The sequence below is a fragment of the Zootoca vivipara genome, chromosome 8 (genome assembly GCF_963506605.1).
Source record: "Zootoca vivipara chromosome 8, rZooViv1.1, whole genome shotgun sequence".
NCBI lineage: Eukaryota > Metazoa > Chordata > Lepidosauria > Squamata > Lacertidae > Zootoca > Zootoca vivipara.
In genome coordinates this window covers 33,824,982-33,843,966 of record NC_083283.1, presented here as the reverse complement: position 1 = coordinate 33,843,966, position 18,985 = coordinate 33,824,982, and the positions used below count along the sequence as shown (strand labels likewise).

Genomic DNA, 18,985 nt, shown 5'->3' with positions numbered 1-18,985 from the left:
TAGATCTTTTCTTATTCAGTGTCATAAGGCAGGATCACATGTGAAAGTACATATGTATGCACTATCCCTAACAAGTAATGAAAAACGGAGGGCCAGCAGCAAACCTGATTGCCATTGGCTAAATGTTAGCAGGAAGTTGCAAGAGCCAATTCTAGCTCTCCAATAAGAGTGCCTTTATAGATTTGTGCACATAATTTTGCTAATGTATCTGTCCCTTCCACTCATTACATTTTCACAGGAACCTCTTAAAAATGTACTCTGTGTAGAGCAGATTTTCAGCCAGACTTACCCTTGTGTGAGAAGGGGCCTTTTTTGCTAAAAAGTCCCATCCACATGGAGCAGTGAGGGCCCTCTGTTAGTCACCTCACTGACCTTTGAGCTGAATGTTGTGCTTTTAATGTGATACACAAACTTGAATGTTGGTCCCAGAGGCCTTAAGTTCACTACTTGGCATTCAGATGCTGATTTACAGCTGCAGCTAAAATGGGTAACACATCTTAAAGATTGATTGGCTGTCAGGGTCGCCAGTGTGCGGCTGCCCCCTTTCCATTGTTGCGTCGCTTGCTTGCTTGCTTCTCGGCCCTCGAAGGGCACCAGCCATTGTCTGACATAGTTGGTGTTGCTGTGGACACAGCTTAGAATCTTACTCCTGCACTGCGTATGTATCTTCATTCTTCAGAGAAAGAACTGCTACAATACAAAACTGAGATTAGAAATCATGGCTGCTACTCTCTCTTTGGTCCACTCACTGCCTCCCAGTCCTAGCCTACCTTTCAAGGTTGTTGTGGAGATTAATTGAGGGGGAGAACCATGCACACCATCTTGAGTTCCTTGGAGAAAAAAGGTGTGATATAAATACACTTTTATAAATAAAATAATATTCTTCTCTTCCCATTAACACAATGCCAAACTTTTGTTCAAAGTTAAGCCTTAAAATCCTGGCTTGGCTTTGCGCCATTTTTCTTCTCAATGGTTTAATTGTGCAACACTTCAGTTCACAGTCCCAGTCCAAAAATACCTGCAGTTTATCCTTATCATACCGACAAGTTAATAGAAGTAGGCTCAGGTAGCTCAGTAAGGATCAGATTTACTGTTATGCAACTGAGTATGAAATCCAATGAGAATGATACAATTAAAGACTTAGATTTGATAACACACCCTGCCTGTTGGAAGGATAATAGAGGGTGGCCTATTATCTTTAGATAGTTGCTGATGGATTTTAAATCAGGACCAATGGCAGTAGTTTGCACGGATAATGGGGCAGTTCTAGGTTTCAGATTTGTCTGGAGGCAACAGGCCATGGAAGCCATTCCCTCTCGTTCTTGATGGGTTTATAATTAGTTATGGGAACTCCTCAAATGTCCAGAGGTCCTTCAACATTCCTTCATTTTGTTCGATTCTTGACAGTTAAAGTATTTCGCTGGGCTTGGTTCAACTTAAACAGATTCTGTGCTAATGTGTGAGAATGTTTCTTTATAGCAATATAATTACCTGGCAATAAAAGACCTAATCACATGTGAAGGGGGTTCCACAGGTGGAGGAGCAACAGGACTGTACTTCTGACTCCACCCCTACAGTTCCAAGCCCCACCCCCTGACATCTGCACATAGAATAAATATTTAGATGCAGGAAGCCCATACACATATACTGGTACTTCCCCCTATGCAGGCAAGGGTTAGGGTTACCATGTGAAAGATTGCATTCCACGAATGTAATGAGTATCCTGACCCCATCAAAAAGCACCAAGAACATAGAGCAAGGGTGTGGATAATAATTACCTAATGGTGGCCTTCAGGGGTGTGGGAGAACAGTTCCCACAACACATTTCGGCAGGTAGGTTACAGCATCATCTTTCTGAGTTATGTGTCCATCAACCGTTTCACCAGATATTTTCTTTCCACTTCAAACAAGAGGGGAACTAAAATATTTACCGGTATTCTTCATACATGGAAAGAAAAATGTGGTTTGTATATTCGCAATAAAATAGAACTTTTTAAAAGTTTTAAAATATTTAATACATAGAAACCACCATTATATTGTGCCTTCCAGATAGAGAAATTCTGCTAGTGTATGAAAGCTTAATCTCCAAGGCAAAATTTTAATGGAAGCGGGTGTTCTTTCCTAGGGGTATCTTCTTTAAGGAGTACAGTATCCAAAAATTAGCCGGTGGGGGAATAGACATTTTGTTTCAGCTTTCTATTTTTGCCTGTGAGTCAGTGTGGTTCATTTTTCTGACCATTTGTAAACACTTGTAATCCCTGCTGCCTAACCTCCTCTGCTCAGCTCGCTGCTGAATAGATGCTGCACTGATCTTTTTATTGGTTGGTAATGGATTTGGTTTGATTGCTTGACACAAGAACAATAGAAGGATAAACAATTCCATTTGTGGCCATGAAATTCCCCATCTGTTTAGTGTGTTTGTGCTCGGGACAAACTGGACGGAGACAGATGAACAAGCCAGCCGAGTCTGATGTTAATGGCATCAGTCATACAAGCAGAACATGTGGCACAATAAATCAAAAACTAATTGAACTTGGGGCTGATTGTATTGATTGCTCCCTGAATATTTTAAATACTCCAGTGTTTTCTAGAACAACAGCTTTTCTCCCCCTTCCCAACAGATTTGGTACCACGGGACAGTTTGGAAACAAGTGGTACAAATCCTGTACCAATGTTGGCCCTGCTTTGTTTGTGAGTCCACAACTCTCATATAAAGCAAGAACTATAGTATTTTGCTCAGGCTCATGAGTTGAATATTGATGTCCTCCCTAAAAAATTGTAGTAGTAGCAGCAAGTTATATTTCCAGGACATCAGGCACCTGGGATTGCTAAAACCTGCTACAGTTTCTGACCCAGAAAAGCTAGACTAACCCTGTATGTGCATTTCACACACCTACATACAAAAAAAAGTGCTTTTGTGTGTGGTTACATGGCAACTCCTCAACCACTATTTTAAAAAGACCCTTTCCCAAAAGATTAATATAACATTTACAAGACATAACTGGTACACTCATCACTGTGGTACTCCCACAATGAAAATGCTAGACCCAGGCACCTGAAGTGAACTCCTTCTTGGCGACATATCAAACTGGGGGAGGGAGGGGCAGTGGTTTTGGTGGGCCTAACTCCTCTAAGTAAGTGGGTGTAGAGTTTCACCTGGTGTTTGTTTGTTTTTTGCAAGAGCTCAACACCTCAGCAAACCAGGCCACCTATTAAAAGAGCTAAATGTAGATTTGAGTGCTTAAGTCCAAGCATCTATATTTGAAAACGTTGATCTCAGAGCTGAAAGGCCTTATCCCACTGCCTTGTGAAACAAGAAACAATTTTAAGTAAAATGTGTTCTTATTACAGCATGTATTGGGTGTGGTTTTTTAAAATGTCCATTTAGAAAATTATTCTCTTTTTATTTTTTAAATGAGTATATGCCTAAAGTGAACAACAAATACTACAAAATAATGCCTGGTTCTGTCACTCCCATAAATCTTGTAAACCATCCTGTGATCTTCGGATGAAGGCTGGTATAGAAAATTAATAAGAACAACAACAACAACAATAAATGCCTTATTTCATAATTCCTCATCTATACACAAAATGCAAGCATTCTTTCAGGTCGCCGCTTACTATTGGCAGAAAGTGCCTGTTTGGTAACAGAGAGAGGCTATGCAAATAAAATATTACTTGCATGGCTGTAGTTTTAAGGGGCAGCAAAATCAAACCCTGGTGTGAGCAGAATTCATACAAAGGCAGACTGGGGTTGAAAATGTTGCAATGAAGAATGTAGAATGAGATGAGATCACAGCATCAGTCTCTCCTTTGTGGACGTGGACAATGATCACAGAGCCAGATGGGATTAGTGAAACCTATTTACCAGAAGTTCAGAGCAGTTGCATGAAGCCGATAGGCAGCCAGGAGGGAGCGGTGAAAAATGCACCAGATTTACAGTTGCAGTGATGAAAATTTAGAAGTCTTCACTGTGATTTCTTCCAAATGTGAGTACCACGCAACCAGGGCTATTGCCAGGGGTTCGGTGTTTATTGAAATGGAATGTTAGGGGGAAACCTTCAAAATGGTAAATTCAGATGTGTGCTCACTGTATTGTACTTGCTGTGTAGTGATCTCTGATTCCCCACCCCATCCCCCCACCCCGTTCGCCCTTCCCTTGGAGAAAATGAAGGCAGAAGTCTAGATAGGCTAGGCAGTGGAAGTATTTCCACAGAAACAAACTGTGCAATCAGTGTGCTTAATTCCATGTGGCTTTGTTCCTAGGTATCCAATATTTCGGTCACGACTGGACCTAATGGTCAGGGGTCCCTTTACCTTTACCTTTATCCAATATTACCATTAAGATTAAAAATCATGACGTTAGGAGTATTGAAAAATGAAGCGCTGAATAGTTAATATGTAGAAAATGACTCTATATGGCTATGACCTACTGGGTCAAAGGAGATATCATTTTCAATTTGTGTTCTGGGACTGTCTGATTGTACATTTAACCTTAGCATTTACTTGTCATGAAAAGCAAAAGTCAGACAAAGATCAATATGCATTCAGGAGAACAATAGTTTTTCAACACTGTAGTCTTAATATTTATTTGCAAGCCCCAGTTGCTCTTTTCAGATTTATGATGATGATGTTTTTATTAAAATGCAAATGAAATTATGATTGGGATCCCAGGCTTATTATCCTTGGAGTTCTTTCGTACATGCACGCGCACACACAAATATCTTTATAAAAATGGATTTTCATTGTGTGGTGTGTGTTTTTTAAAAATTACCCCCAAATTTGCTTCCAGTTCCACTATCCCTTTTACTGCTTATGGGGTGCAATGTTGATTGTACAACCAAAGCCCTATCTCACCAAACTTCACCAAACCACTCCACCTGCACCAGGAGAGCTGGGTTTGTTAGTGGGGCAACTGCATTATGGGGCAGAGGGTCTTTCTTTTACCCCATTCATTCCAGAGAACCTAATCCACCCTATTTTCTAGGCCTGAGTCAGAAAACTGGATTTTCTATAGGCGTGTAATAATTTTCTAGCAGGGTTCCCACTATTTTAACATTAGCAGGAAGAAATTCAACAGGTAAAGCTCTTCTTGGCCTGAAGATGCAGGAAAAGCTAATCTCAGTTGCATAGCTGTCGAGTTTTCCCTTTTCTTGCGAGGAAGCCTATTCAGCATATAGGAATTTCCCTTAAAAAAAGGGAGAACTTGACAGCTATGGGCAACAGTCTGGGCAAGGCAGGGGGATGAGGGGCAACCCAAGCTTTGACTGAAAGGAGAATTTCAAAGTAGTTTTTTGTGTTTTTTTTAATGGCCAAGCTTGGTTGTTAGTTAAGGGAATCATTTATAGGAGGTCAGGGCAGAAGGTGTATTTGGGAGAGGATATCCTACAAATCTGATTTTGCAAGGACCTGCTGGGGGGGGGGAGCCCCAGAAACGTTTTCTGCACAAGGCATCAGCCTTCAGTACATCATTTGATGGACCGTTTGTCTGATTCAGTATCAAGCAGCTCCTTATGCCTTTATTTCATGGCAGGCCGAAGGGAGTTGTCAGCTTGGCTCCCATCTTCATGAACAACTGTTTCTTAAGCAGCCTATTCAAGAAGTATTACCTCTGTTAGAACTTTTCCTTACTTTGTCTTTGGTAAGGCAATTTGCTGCTTTCCTTGCCTGCAGATGTACAGCATTTTGGCTGGGGAGATTACAATGGGCAAGCTAAAAATATGCCAGATGGCTATTTATAAGGCACTCCTTGCTACTTAATCTGGAGCATCATTAATGTAATTAAAAACAGCATTCAAAAAAGAATGAATATGCAAATATTTTTTCACAGTCCTCTGCTTTCAATAAGATGCAAGTAAAACTTTTACATACGCTTAAAATCTTCCTAAAATCTGTTTCGTTTAAACTTCTGTGACTGATGTATGTGAACCATCACTTCCTCCCTGTAATACCATATTAGCTGTTGCTTCCATGGCTGTGTGACTGTATGGAATTATTTTATTGAATGACTAGCTGATTAAATTAAGAACCACCTTAATGACTGGGAATGGGTACTGTTCTGATTTAAGCCACATCCCCAGGAAACAAGAGATGGGGGCTCATTTTTGTGTGTGGCTATTTCCATCCCAGTTAACAGATTGCAACAGATCAGAACAACAGAGAAAGAAAATGCAAAGCAAATATGATGACTGAAATCAGGAGCACAACAACATTCTACAAAATAAGCTGAACAATTGTATTCCATGATTAAAAGTTTAACAGACAAAACAGCTTTTACTTGGTGCCAAAGTGATGGGATCCCACATATAGATTCCTCTCAAGAAAGGCTTACCTGGTTGCCAGTGTTACGCTTATATTAAAAAAAAAAAAAGCCTCCCCCCCACACACAAAAAAAGTTCTGAATTTGAATTGGTTTTATCCCGATTTATTTCTATGTATATATTATACACAGACATACATACACATACATAAATGTGTATGCGTGTGCACACTATTTCAACCGAATGTTGTAAACCACTCTGAATATTTTTTTTTAATTTGAAAAAACTGAGTTCCAAGCAGATTTCTCAAATGCTGGAAGAGGGCAACCCTAACACTCCTGACCCCACAACTTCTCTCAGCAAGGTCTATCTTTGATGTCACTCAGGGCCAGATCCAGTGTGTAGAGTCCCTGTGAAATGGCCCTATAGTGGAATTGTATTAGTGGGCTCCTCCTCCTTTGAGTGAGCCATAGCTGCCAAGTTTTCCCTTTTCTCGCGAGGAAGCCTATTCAGCATAAGGGAAAATGCCTTTAAAAAAGGGATAACTTGGCAGCTATGGAGTGAGCCCTGGTGTGCTTATCAGATAACAGCAGCGGATGTTGGTAGAAGCAGCACTCCAATTAGTGTCAGACAGCTGTGAGCCACCATTTTAACTTCCCACAATGCCCCACATATAGTGTTGCTGCAGAGCACTGTGGGAAATTAAAATGGCAACTCCCAGACCCAATCACCTGGTACTGATCAGAGTGGGGAGGGGGCGAATATCCACTGAAGGCAGTGCAGAGAAGGTTCTACCAGGTGGGTCTGAGCTGCTCTCTTGGGATGCTACATTTTTGACAAGGAAAGTTGAACAATCTCTTCAGTTCATGCTGATGTTTCCATTGTTTTTGTAGCATGTAGCCCAGTCAGAAGAAAAGCCAAAAGTACTCAGTGCATCCTGCCGAAAAAGGTAAGGAAAATGTTGCTTATTAAAGAGGGTATTTCTTGTCCACTGAAGCAGAACATAGATCTCTCAAGATCATGGTGTAAAACCAACATATGCACTGGTACAAAAAAAACCACCTAACATGGTTCATAAATTGCATGTAGGTTTTAAGGAAATTTCAAGTGCAGCCTTTTCTATAACAACAACAATGGCAACAACAAAAAACCCACTATTGGGAATTACTGGGCAGAAGAGAGTGGACCTAATCCTTCTGTTTGCAAATGATCTGCACCAGGCCATTTTAAACAAGTTTCATCCAACTGGGCATAATTCTGGTTACAGAGCCCAGCTGCATAACAAACAGTCTAGAAGGCCATGTGCAGAGAAAAATCAGCTGGCCAAGAGAGGTTACATATCCCTACATCTCAGCTTCTGACCTGCTCTCATGTTTATGTCACCTTGGCAAACGTAAGATCTGTGTGGAACAGGCAATTGGCATGATAACACAACCAAAAGTACTTATCAACCTTGAGCACATCTGAAAATCACCCTCTGATCTGGAAGCCTCACAGCCACCAGTATCAGATGTAGTTGGAAGCAAGCTGTGTTGATTCACAAATGGGAAAGAAAGGCACTCTTGTTGATGAGTTCCTTCCAGGCCTGAGTTTAAGCATCCAAAAAAAGCTCCTGGAGCAAGCAAACATAAGTGAACCCTGGCTCAAATTAATTGTGCTCCCCTGCCACCTGGGAACTGATACCTAATGGCAGTATAAACATATAATAAAGAAATTGAACAAACTAAAAATGTGCAATCATACCAATGAATGGCAAATATATATACAACATGGGGATTTTGAGGCCCAACTCCCCCCCCCCCACACACACAATGCAAAATATAGAAACTTAATTCCTTAAAAAACTTGCCCCTTTACCTGTTCTTATCAGCCTGAGATGATAGGACTTCTTTCACCCTGGTAATCTTCATAGGTGCCCTTGTTTAATCCCAGACAAGACAAAAATAGCAAGCACCCTTGGAAGCCTGCCAGAGTCTTTAACAGCAATAGCACTTGGAGTGTGCCAGGGCAGGGTTAAGTGCTGCCCAGTCATATGACTATCCCTGTGAATTAACCTCAGATGCCTCAGCACTAACCATTTCCTGATAGCAATTATGTTTTAAAGACTCTCCATGTGTGTGGCCGGGGGGGATCCTACACAACCACTTTCCAGCAAAACACGAGCATACCAGTTTCTCCTTAATTCTTTGCATTGTATGTTCTTCTCAGATCTGCAGGGTCCATTTGTTTTGATGCTGCATAGGTAAAGGTAAAGGGACCCGGACCATTAGGTCCAGTCGTGACCGACTCTGGGGTTGCGGTGCTCATCTCGCATTATTGGCCGAGGGAGCCGGCGTACAGCTTCCAGGTCATGTGGCCAGCATGACAAAGTCACTTCTGGCAAACCAGAGCAGCACACGGAAACGCCATTTACCTTCCCGCAGGAGCAGTACCTATTTATCTGCTTGCACTTCGACATGCTTTCGAACTGCTAGGTTGGCAGGAGCTGGGACCGAGCAATGGGTGCTCACACCATCGCGGGGATTCGAACCGCCGACCTTCTGATCAGCAAGCCCTAGGCTCTGTGGTTTAACCCACAGCACCACCCATGTCCCTTGATGCTGCATAGGACTGAACAAATTTTAAACACGGGCCTCCCCTGCTCCCCTTTCTTATGTCACAAGCCCCTTTAAAATCAGCGGGGAGATACTTATGACGAGGGTGAGTCCTGCTGCCAAGTGCACACCATTACAGTATGTATTAACAGCCTACCTTCTAAACTCAGAACAGTCCTCACCAACCTGGTGCCCTCCCTCCAGACTTTTTGGGTCACAACTCCCATCAGCCCCAGCCAGCACAGGCTGGTGATGGCACCAGGACTGGTGAAACTGGGCTGGTGGGAGTTTCCATCAAAACAACTGCAGGGCCCCAGGTTGGTAAAGGTTGGGCTAGAACGTCCATACTATCAGAGGCAGATTTAAGGGAACACAACCAGTTTGGTTGCACTGGGCGTGGAATTCTGGGAGTGCCACAGCCATGAGGTAGAATCAGAGGCGCTGACTTGGGCCCCAGGTTATGGGTGCCCAATGGCGCCTGTGATATAAAGTGACATTGTGACATCATGAGGTCATGACTTTACATTGCGGCGGTGGCTCTTCCAAGGCCTCACAGGGTCTTGGAGATAACACCCGAGACCTCATGAGACCTCTGAATACGACTTCCAGTTTCTACCAGAAGTCAGTTTTAGAGCCCTGTCATGGCCTCTGACGTCGCCTGGGAGGCCGTGTTAGGGCTCTGATGTGACTTGTGGTAACTGGAAGTCACATCAGAGCTTGGCGTTGTGGGTGCTAAGCACGCACAAAAAATTGTGGGTTCTCTGGCACCCAGGGCCTCCTAGACCTGGCACCTATGGGTAGAATCCAAGGTGAGAGGCAGGTTTTGGAATATGAATAGATGCTAGGAGATGATATATTTATTAAATATTATCCTTCCTTCCCCATGTTCAGCAGAGTGCCATCCTTTTGTAGCTTAAAAGGAAGTTTAAATAGGCTAGTTTTGTCCCTTTAGTTTAAGTAATCCAGGATGCTTTAAGGCAGAGTTGATTTTCCTGGTATTTCCCCCTTTTCTCCCCCTTAAACTAACAACCACACACAAAATGGATTTGTAAAAGGTAAAAAATAACATATACTCACTCAGAATACTTACTGAAGAGTAACGGATACAGCAGCTTTGTTCAGACAGACTTAAAATGGTAATTCAGTTACAAAGACATATTTACCGGTAAGTCTAGCTCAAAATGTAGTCTGAGTTTGGAGCTCAGACTTTGTAGGTGTCACATTGCTGGCAGAGCAGAAAGAGATGGAAAGAGGGTGTGCCCAGGCAGGTAGGAGGATATATAGTGGGATTGTCTCTCACAGAGTTCTCTCTAGCAAGTTTATAGGAAAACTCTGTGAGCTTCAGCTCCTATGATGTGCCCAGCTAGCAAAACATGAATAGTTGGTTTGATTGCATTTTAATTATCTTACAGAGTAAGACACTGAATTTTGGCGTTACACAGGCACTGCTGAAATTTGAGACTCCAAGTTCTGCCACTGATGCTAATGAATAATGAGCACAATCCAACCAGAGTTAGGAACTTTCAAATGCTGTAGGAGAGTTGAGGAAGTGCTTAATCCTTTCTCCCATTGACACTGATGGGGGAAAGGACTAAGCACTGATTCTATGGGTGATTTTCAAAATAAGTGCTTAACATTGATTGGCTCAGTCTTCTAGACTTTTAAGTTATTGTAGTTTTCTATAATGGAGACATTAATTCTTTAAATAAGCAAAATCATTTCAATGAAGCAAGTGAAATTAATTTACTTTCGGCTTCTGGAGCTGAATTGGTTTTAGTTCCCAAATTTTTTTTGCAATGCATTTGTGATGCACAACTTTCCTATTTTCCTTCTCCCTCCTGTTAATTTTATCAGTATTTTTTCACTTGTTTGTGAAAGCCAGCTCTCCCACATTGTTTGTAAGTTGTAGTTGTTGGCTTATTGAAGAATAACATGAAAATAGCCACTGAAGGTGTTTTGCAAGGTTTTCTACTGCAGGACTCCACAGCACAAGAAGAAAAGCTTGCCTGGCAAATGGAACAGGTAGCTGCTGCTAAAAGAAAGAATATCATAAATCAAATATTTAGGGAGCTGCTTTCTAATGCTACTTAGTTTGGATGACACTGCCATTCATCTGAATAATGGCCAAACTCACATTAGCTTTTCTGATACAATTAGAAAAGAAAAGTGACTTCAAGATAATCCCAGAGATTTACCTTGCGTGTTCATAATGACCTAGAGAAGCTTGAAATCCTGTTTAGATCTAAACTGTGCTACCACAGACTTGGCTTCCTGACCTACATAAGTTATCCCAACTTATTACTGCATGGCATTAGGCCCACATATACCCAAGTGATTTGGACATATTCGGTTTTCTAAAAAAAGAGAAGAAAATAGTATTGATAGTCCTGTAATGAAACAAACATATATGGAAGAATAATGCAGCAGTAGTCTCTGTCTGTGTTAATAGCAAGATACTCTTGCTTCTCCGTTTGTGTGTGTTGATATCTCAAGACATAGAAATAAAGATAGATGTTGTACAACTTTCTCTTGAATTCTACTGCCAATATGCTAATAGCGTGTCATTGTTACAAAGTAGGGACTACCCTTGCATTACAGGGGGAACATATTTGTCACCCCTCTGTGGTAGTTTCCTACTTCAGTAACATCAGAACCCATAATAATGGGTGACTTAGGATGGATCAAATGACATGGTCATTTTCCTACTGCAGCATTGTCTGCCTTCAGGTAGATAGAACAATACAGGCATGGGAACTGGCCAAACAACAACGACAACTTATTTCTTGTACCCCACCCATCTGACTGGGTTGCCCCCCAGTCACCCTGGGCAGCTCCTGTCTCTTCCACGTGATCTGTTGGGTCTGCCATGACCCCGGAGTCCAGCAGTGACCAGGACAAGTTAAAGGCTACAGAGTCAACATTTGAGCTGATGAATGATGATGGTGATCAGGAGACCACTGAATCCAAAACAGGCAGGCAGAAACCTATAAACTGGATCCCACAGTATCAGGGCCCATAGAACCAGACCCAAGACCCTCATGGGTGCCTTACGCTAGACCCAAGTAGTTTCCAAATTGTATAGTCAGTCCAATGGTGCAGGAAGCACACTAGACAATATTCTCTTTTTCCTAGTTGAGAGAGAGGGAGAGATTTCTCTGTCTAACCCTTTTATTGCACACTTGCTAACTTTAAGCCTTTTAGATAACTGTAGAAAGATAGAGGAGTAACAAAGGTATTACCTTTTCTGACTATCAGCTTACTTACAAAATAAAAAAATTCCTTCCCATAGCACCTTAGAGACCAACTACGTAAGTTTGTCATTGGCATGAGCTTTTGTGCACAATGACAAACTTAGTTGGTCTCTAAGGTGCTACGGGAAAGAAATTTTTTTTTCATTTTGTTTCGACTGGCAGACCAACACGGCTACCTACCTGTAACTAGCTTACTTACAGTTTTCATAATGATAATATAGCAGAACTTTTAATTATTGTTTTATGGGCAAAGAGGACATCAATGCTTATTCTACACAATAATTACTACAGGTTATGCATAGACTCAGGCATTGAATCTATACACGGCACATGTAATTAGGCGATTTCACCTCTTCCCTGTAGGTGGTAGCAGTGTCTGACTATCATCTTCAGGGGACAGAGGAGCTGCTGTCACACCAAGGAGATCTCATTCAAGTCTTCTGCAAAGATGAAGAAGGGCAGAGATTCAGTCATGTGCAGAACAGGCAGCAAGGATTCTTCCCTAGTCCCTCCAAATGTTCTGCAAGACACAGTAAGTCTCAGCAGTATATTTAGTACTCAGGCTTACTAACTGCCAGAGGTATGGCCTTGCAATAAAAACAATGAGCCCTTTGGTACTGAGAAGAGTTTTGTTTTTGTTTTGTTGTTGTTTTTGCATGAGTCAAACAAAAACCTTCTTTGACACAGCATTCAACTTTTCCATTTGAAAAAGTCAATGTTAAACAGAAAAGGGTTGTTTTACACATTTTTTATTATTATTACTAATAATATTCTATTGGGAGCCACCCAGATGGGCTGGGTATAAAATAATAATTATTGTTATTGTTATTGTTATTATATAATCTCACTCTATACAAGTTGTACAAGTGACAATAAAGTATTTAAATTCAATGATTATTATTTATTACTATAATATAATGAGCATTGCTGGTACCAATGCTGCAGGATGTATACAGTCTACAGAAAAAGGATCTGTGTGGATAATCCTGCTAGCCATTTATCAGAATGGAAGACAGTCCCACCGTGAAAGTATTAAGGAAGAATGTCAGAGAAATATATGAGGCTCAAACATGCCTGTAGAAGGCAGAATATCACAGGAAGGAATGGTTGTTCCTAATCTCCACAGAATAGGACATATTTTATTACAAGTGTCCTTTCCAACTCTACAATTCTATGATTCTGTGATCACACTTTCAAGTGCTGTTGCCAATGAGGCAACTTATATTTGAAATACTGATTTGGCAAGCGAGGTCTCATAACAAGAAGGTGTGTGTGAAAAAGCTACATTTCCCTGTTATTAAATTTCTGCCTCCAATCAATGCTGCAGTTAGGTAATTTTAGTTTCTGGTCTTTCTGGAGCCCCCCTTTTTAAGATTGTTGTGTGTGTTGCTTCATAATGTGGTTGGGGTCCTCCTGTTCATTCTGCTGAGTGGGTCTCTGGACTTGTGCCTTAATGTCCTTTTCTGATGGCATCACTGCCATAACCAGTCACTCTCATTTCTGAGGATAGTGGTCCCTGGCCTTTACAGGGTCCCACAGCCCTCCCACCTGGCCTGGCTGTATTGGCCAGGATTCAAATAAGGCTATGGTGGGAAAGCCCACCAATCTACAGCGGCCGGACTGGGATTCCTCACGACCAGCCACCTCACCGTAGAGTTCCTTCCAAGAAGGAGGAGCCCAGCACGATGGTTACTTGTGACCAGCTAAGCAGCCATTTTCATTCCTCAGCAGCCATATATGGACGAATGACCCTGATGGCAAAGCACAGTCCACATTCCAGTTCTCTCTACAGTACATTTTACCCGAAGTTTCTCCTTTCTGTTGTTCATTGCAGCCGGAATTTCTAAACAAAGGTCATTCTGCTATAGCAGTAGCCTGGCAGATGCACAGACTTTGGTAAGTAACACATACGTAATATAAAATCAACTACCTCTGTGCAATATCATGTGACTCATGATGATTGCTATAAGTCCTGTGAGTGTTTCAGTCAAAAATTCATGTAACATCCTTAATCTTCTTATAAAAGAGGTCTTTGCACTTACATTAATCACATCCTCCTTCCGATACAAAAAAAAGATCAAAAGCAAAGATTGCAAACACACAAAAAAAACCCGTAAAAACATATCTAAAGAAATTATCAAACAACACAAGCATTGAATTCTTTTCACATGATGCATACAAATCCAGTAATTATATGAAAGGATAGCAATAGTAAGATGATATTGGCATTGGTGTATCAGATATAATCTTTTCTCAGCCTCCCAACACCACACTTTCTAGTCTCACTGTTTGTTGATTGATTTTTAAAGTTTATATCCTGCGCACTTTATAAAATAATCCAAATTGGCTGACAGTATATCTATGAAAACTGTTATTTTATGGGTGAACAAACAGTCCAAGCTTGAACTATATTAGGGTCACCCACTGATGTCTGCCATGCGTATATGATGTCAACATTCCCTCTTCTACCAAGTTGTTAGATGTGTGCTAGCTATTATTGTGTTCTGTTTTTATTGCATCTTGACATTTTTATCCCTCCCCCCATTTCCCTATAATTTAGCAGCCTCAGGGACCCCCAGTCTCCCATCACAATGCAAGATGGATTGCAGCCACAGAACCAGCCATGAGGGATAGTGTATTTGCAGACGAGTAAGTTACCCTCTCCTCTAATTCTACAACTATTACTTGGGCTACCAAACTCAAAGTCTATAAGATCCAATGACACGCTACTCAGACTGAAGATCACTGACATCCCAAAATGCAACTTTTAAGAAGTTAGAGTATCTGTAAATAAGTAAAAGGGGAAAGAGTCCAAAGGCTGCTGGAAGAGCTTACTTTGCATGCACAAGATCCCAGACTGAATCCACAACACCCCATACACGCTTACCTAGAAGGAAGTCCCATTGAATTTAATGGGATTTACTGCTGAGTAGGCATATATAGGATTGCACTGTTATTTTCTATGTTCGTTACGTATATGTTTTTTTTATTCTGGTCGAGGATTAATTAATCTGCTGTGCTGGTTTTCAATGCTCAAATGCTATCATATGGTCTTGTTCTGCTTTGATGTTTCATACGTCTTTAAATTTAAGTGATCATTGCCTTGCAAGGACAATGGGTCCTGAAAGGCAGGGTGGGAAAGCATTAAATAAACAGCAGGCTTCCAAAGATTTTGCCTGAAATATCAGGGTTGTCTGTACTACAAACTTTTTTTTAAGGCAGTTTAATTGTCATGGCTTCTCCATGGAACATTGGGAACTATTGTTTGGTGAAGGTGCAGAGAATTCCATTAGAGCAGCTTTCCCCAAACTGGTGTGCTCTAGATACCTTGGACTATAGCTCCCATCAGCCCCATTTGGAATGGCCTGGCTGGCTGGGGCTGATAGAAGCTGTTGTCCAGACATCTGAACAAGAGATGATGCTTAGAAGACTGCTCTCATGGATACAGTTAGAATTGCATATATACCGTATATATCAACTTTAGATTTTAAACAAATAGTATTTTAACAATAGAAGACAAAAATGTGAAAAAAAAGTTTTAGTAAATCGTTTGACAAAACTGTGGACACCAAATAATTATTCTGAAGGAACTTAATCTTGAAATGTTTAATGTGTTCCCACTTTCAACTGTAGGCACAGAAGGTCCTTGCAGAAAAATATTGAAGATGACACAAGTCCAACTCAAGGAACGGAGGAGGCCTCTTTACCTCTAACGGGCAGCATTTTGCATGGAACACCAAGCCTCCTGCGGAAAATATGGATGAAACATAAAAAGAAGTCAGAATACTGGGGGGCCACAAACAGTGCCTTTGAGGCAGACTGACAACCCTCAGCCTTGCTTGTGCAAGCAGAGGTTTCTTCAACTAAGTACAGAACGCTGTCATATATACCTGATATCGGATGTAGTGTGGCACACACTTATCCCAAAAAACAAAACAAAACAAAACAAAACTTCTACAGAATCCACAGGGGGCGGGGGGTGGTTTAAAGACTGCATCCTATGCAAACAATTCAGCTTATATATTTTGCACATGCTTCTGATATGCTTCTTGTTAACAGATTCAGCTGTGATCATTGCATCAACCCAGCATTTCTTATTCTATCCTGGTTCATCTGGATTTGTTGGGAAAAGGCCAAGAGAAATTTACTGTATCCTCAACAGACCTCACGTCAACAACACCGTGCCATTTAGAGTACAGTCCTGCAATTTATCGTGTGATGCTACTTTTAAATCAGTGATATGCTGGCTTGTAGGTTCAGAATCAACTTGTTTGCTTAGGAAGCTTTGAGCATGACAGAGGATTCACAGAAGAATTCTTCTGCAATCATTCAGTTCACCTAAATTAACTGTTCACCTACTGTTGCACCACACCAACAGAGAGTGCACCCCTGCACAGAGATGAGGGAATCTGTGGCCCTCCAGAGATTCCTGGACTCCATCCTCCATCAGTCCCAGGCAACATGGCCAATGGTCAGGGATGATGGGGGTTGTAGTCCACCCCACCATATCATATGCTCAACGCTCAAGGTGGTGGTCAACCTGCCTTTTCTATTACTGATATTCTCATCAATGCCTGCTCCACTCTTTCTCACACACATGTACACATTAAACTTCCAAAGAACTCTTGGATTCTTTGGAACATGGTTTTAAACTGTTGCTCTAAGCTATGCCCAGTTACCAGAACTGGCCCAAGATATTTTGCTGCCTGAGGCAACGTACAAGATGATGTCCCTCCTCCCCATTTGACATATAGAAGCCATGGAGCTGGCAGTGTAATCTGACATTGACACCGATGCCAGAAAAGCATCTTCCGCCACACCTGAGGCCAGCAGGCTACCTTAGGTATGTCAAGAGAAGCTATGTGGGGAAGGGTCGTAGCTTAGCATTAGATTATCTGTTTTGCATGCAGAAGGTACTGGGTTCAATCATTGGCAAATCCAAGTAGGGCTGGGAATGTCCACAGTCTGAAAGCCTAGAGAGACACTGCCAGCCAAGGTAGACTGAACTAGAAGGACCAGTGGTCTGATTCAGTAAAAGGCAGCTTCCTAGGTGGCCACATTCTGCCTTCCAGAACCTTGCTGATGTTTGCTCACTGCTCTCCCTGATGTTTACTTGCTGCCAAATCAAGCAAAAAACTGCAACACAGCAGTAGCAATGGGAGCATGCAGCATGAGAGCAGAGCAACATATGGACACATGTGAAAAATCTGCTGGAAGATGTGGGGTGGCTGCCTCTATGCCTGTTTGGCTCAATCAAGGACCTTTCCCAGTCCTGCTATTTGTGATACAGTGGAAGAAGGCAACTAGGTAGGACAAACAGCCCAGGTTGAAATATTTATCACAAGGTACCACTTGCTCATGAGGATGAGAATGATCAGAATGGCTGTACCCTAGTTTCTCTTCAGATCGTATAAATCTTTCAACTTTTACTAAAGATCAGAATGACTATCACTGTCCCCTAGCATTCGCCACCTGAGACATCTGCCTCATGGTAGGACCAGCCTGAGCAGCCGATTTAAAAAATAATAATAATTAAAGAAATGCACCACTCTGTGCAGCCATGTATCATCACATCTAAAACATTTTGTTGCCAGAAATCGTAATAACTAAATTCATTGAAGAATAGTGCATCAGTGGCTAGTTAGCAGGAAAGTCTTGCTTCTGGAAAGGCCCCTACTTTAGCTTTTGGTTATATGTGAAATAATAGCTTTAAACAGTATTGAGATGGGGACTGCGCATTATTATAAATTCTGTCAACCATTGCTGTATTTTAAAACATGTTTTCTTCTAATTTATTTAATTTATAACTAAGAGGTATCTCTAATGTCAGATTTCAAAAAACAAAGTTGTAGTTTAATTTTATATTCCTTAACACTAATGAAGCTTTTTCTTACATGTAACAAGTACTTGTTTTATTGTTCCAAATAAATGATGTCCTCTTCATACACACAGTTCCATGGGGCCCAGGGGTGGGGAAGAGAGAGCTGCTCTATATAAATTTACAAGGAGTAACTTTATGATGATATCACTTCTGCTATCATGCTTTTCAGACAAATGCAAGAAGAAGAGCAGAGAAAACTGCAATCACTCAGTGCTTTACTTTATTACCATTTTCTTTTTTTGAAACAAGCACAGTTCCTCAACATGTTTGACTAGCAACGTTTCTGCAGGAGTATTTCAAAGCTAAAAAAGAATTATATGACGAACTATGGTCAACACAATCTGCCTTGGCTAAGGGCTGATAGCACATTATGGCTGCAACCCTATACAGTGGTACCTCTGGTTAAGAACTTAATTCGTTCCAGAGGTCCGTTCTTAACCTGAAACTGTTCTTAACCTGAAGTACCACTTTAGCTAACGGGGCCTCCTGCTGCCGCCGTGCCGCCGAAGCACAATTTCTGTTCTCATCCTGAAGCAAAGTTCTTAACCTGAGGTACTATTTCTGGGTTAGCAGAGTTTGTAACCTGAAGCATTTGTAACCCGAGGTACCACTGTATACGCTTTCATGGAAACAAGCACTACTGAATACAGTGGGACTGACTTCTGAGTCCACAATGCATGAGACTGCACTGCACAGGGTACTAACAGTGCAACCATATATATGTCTACATACGGCCTACTCCCCCCCCCCACTCATAACACTATGAATACCCTTCCCAGGAGTCTTTGATGGCGCAGCCGGCCTGAACAGCTGGTAATCTGAGTAGAACAGATGCTGTATCACAGGTTAGATGACAGCCCTTCTTTTGCCCTCGTTGCAGCCTTCAGAAACAGGCCAAAACTAATGCAGCAATTATACGCTCCATGTTTGCTTGTTTTTGTTTTTGTTTAAAACAGCTGTGGCCCATTTGGCACACTTCTCACCCAAACTATTTGGTGA

General features: G+C 41.5%; 1 protein-coding gene across 1 annotated transcript; it reads left to right on the top strand.

Annotated features, from left to right (window-relative positions):
• The first annotated feature begins 2,638 nt into the window (after positions 1-2,638).
• Positions 2,639-17,829, top strand: VXN (vexin). Its single transcript, XM_035125660.2, has 6 exons — positions 2,639-3,989; positions 7,154-7,209; positions 12,469-12,637; positions 13,940-14,001; positions 14,666-14,754; positions 15,739-17,829. Exons 1-6 carry the CDS (start codon positions 3,926-3,928, stop codon positions 15,926-15,928), a joined length of 630 nt encoding a protein of 209 aa, XP_034981551.1. The 5' UTR covers positions 2,639-3,925; the 3' UTR covers positions 15,929-17,829.
• The last annotated feature ends 1,156 nt before the right edge of the window (positions 17,830-18,985 follow it).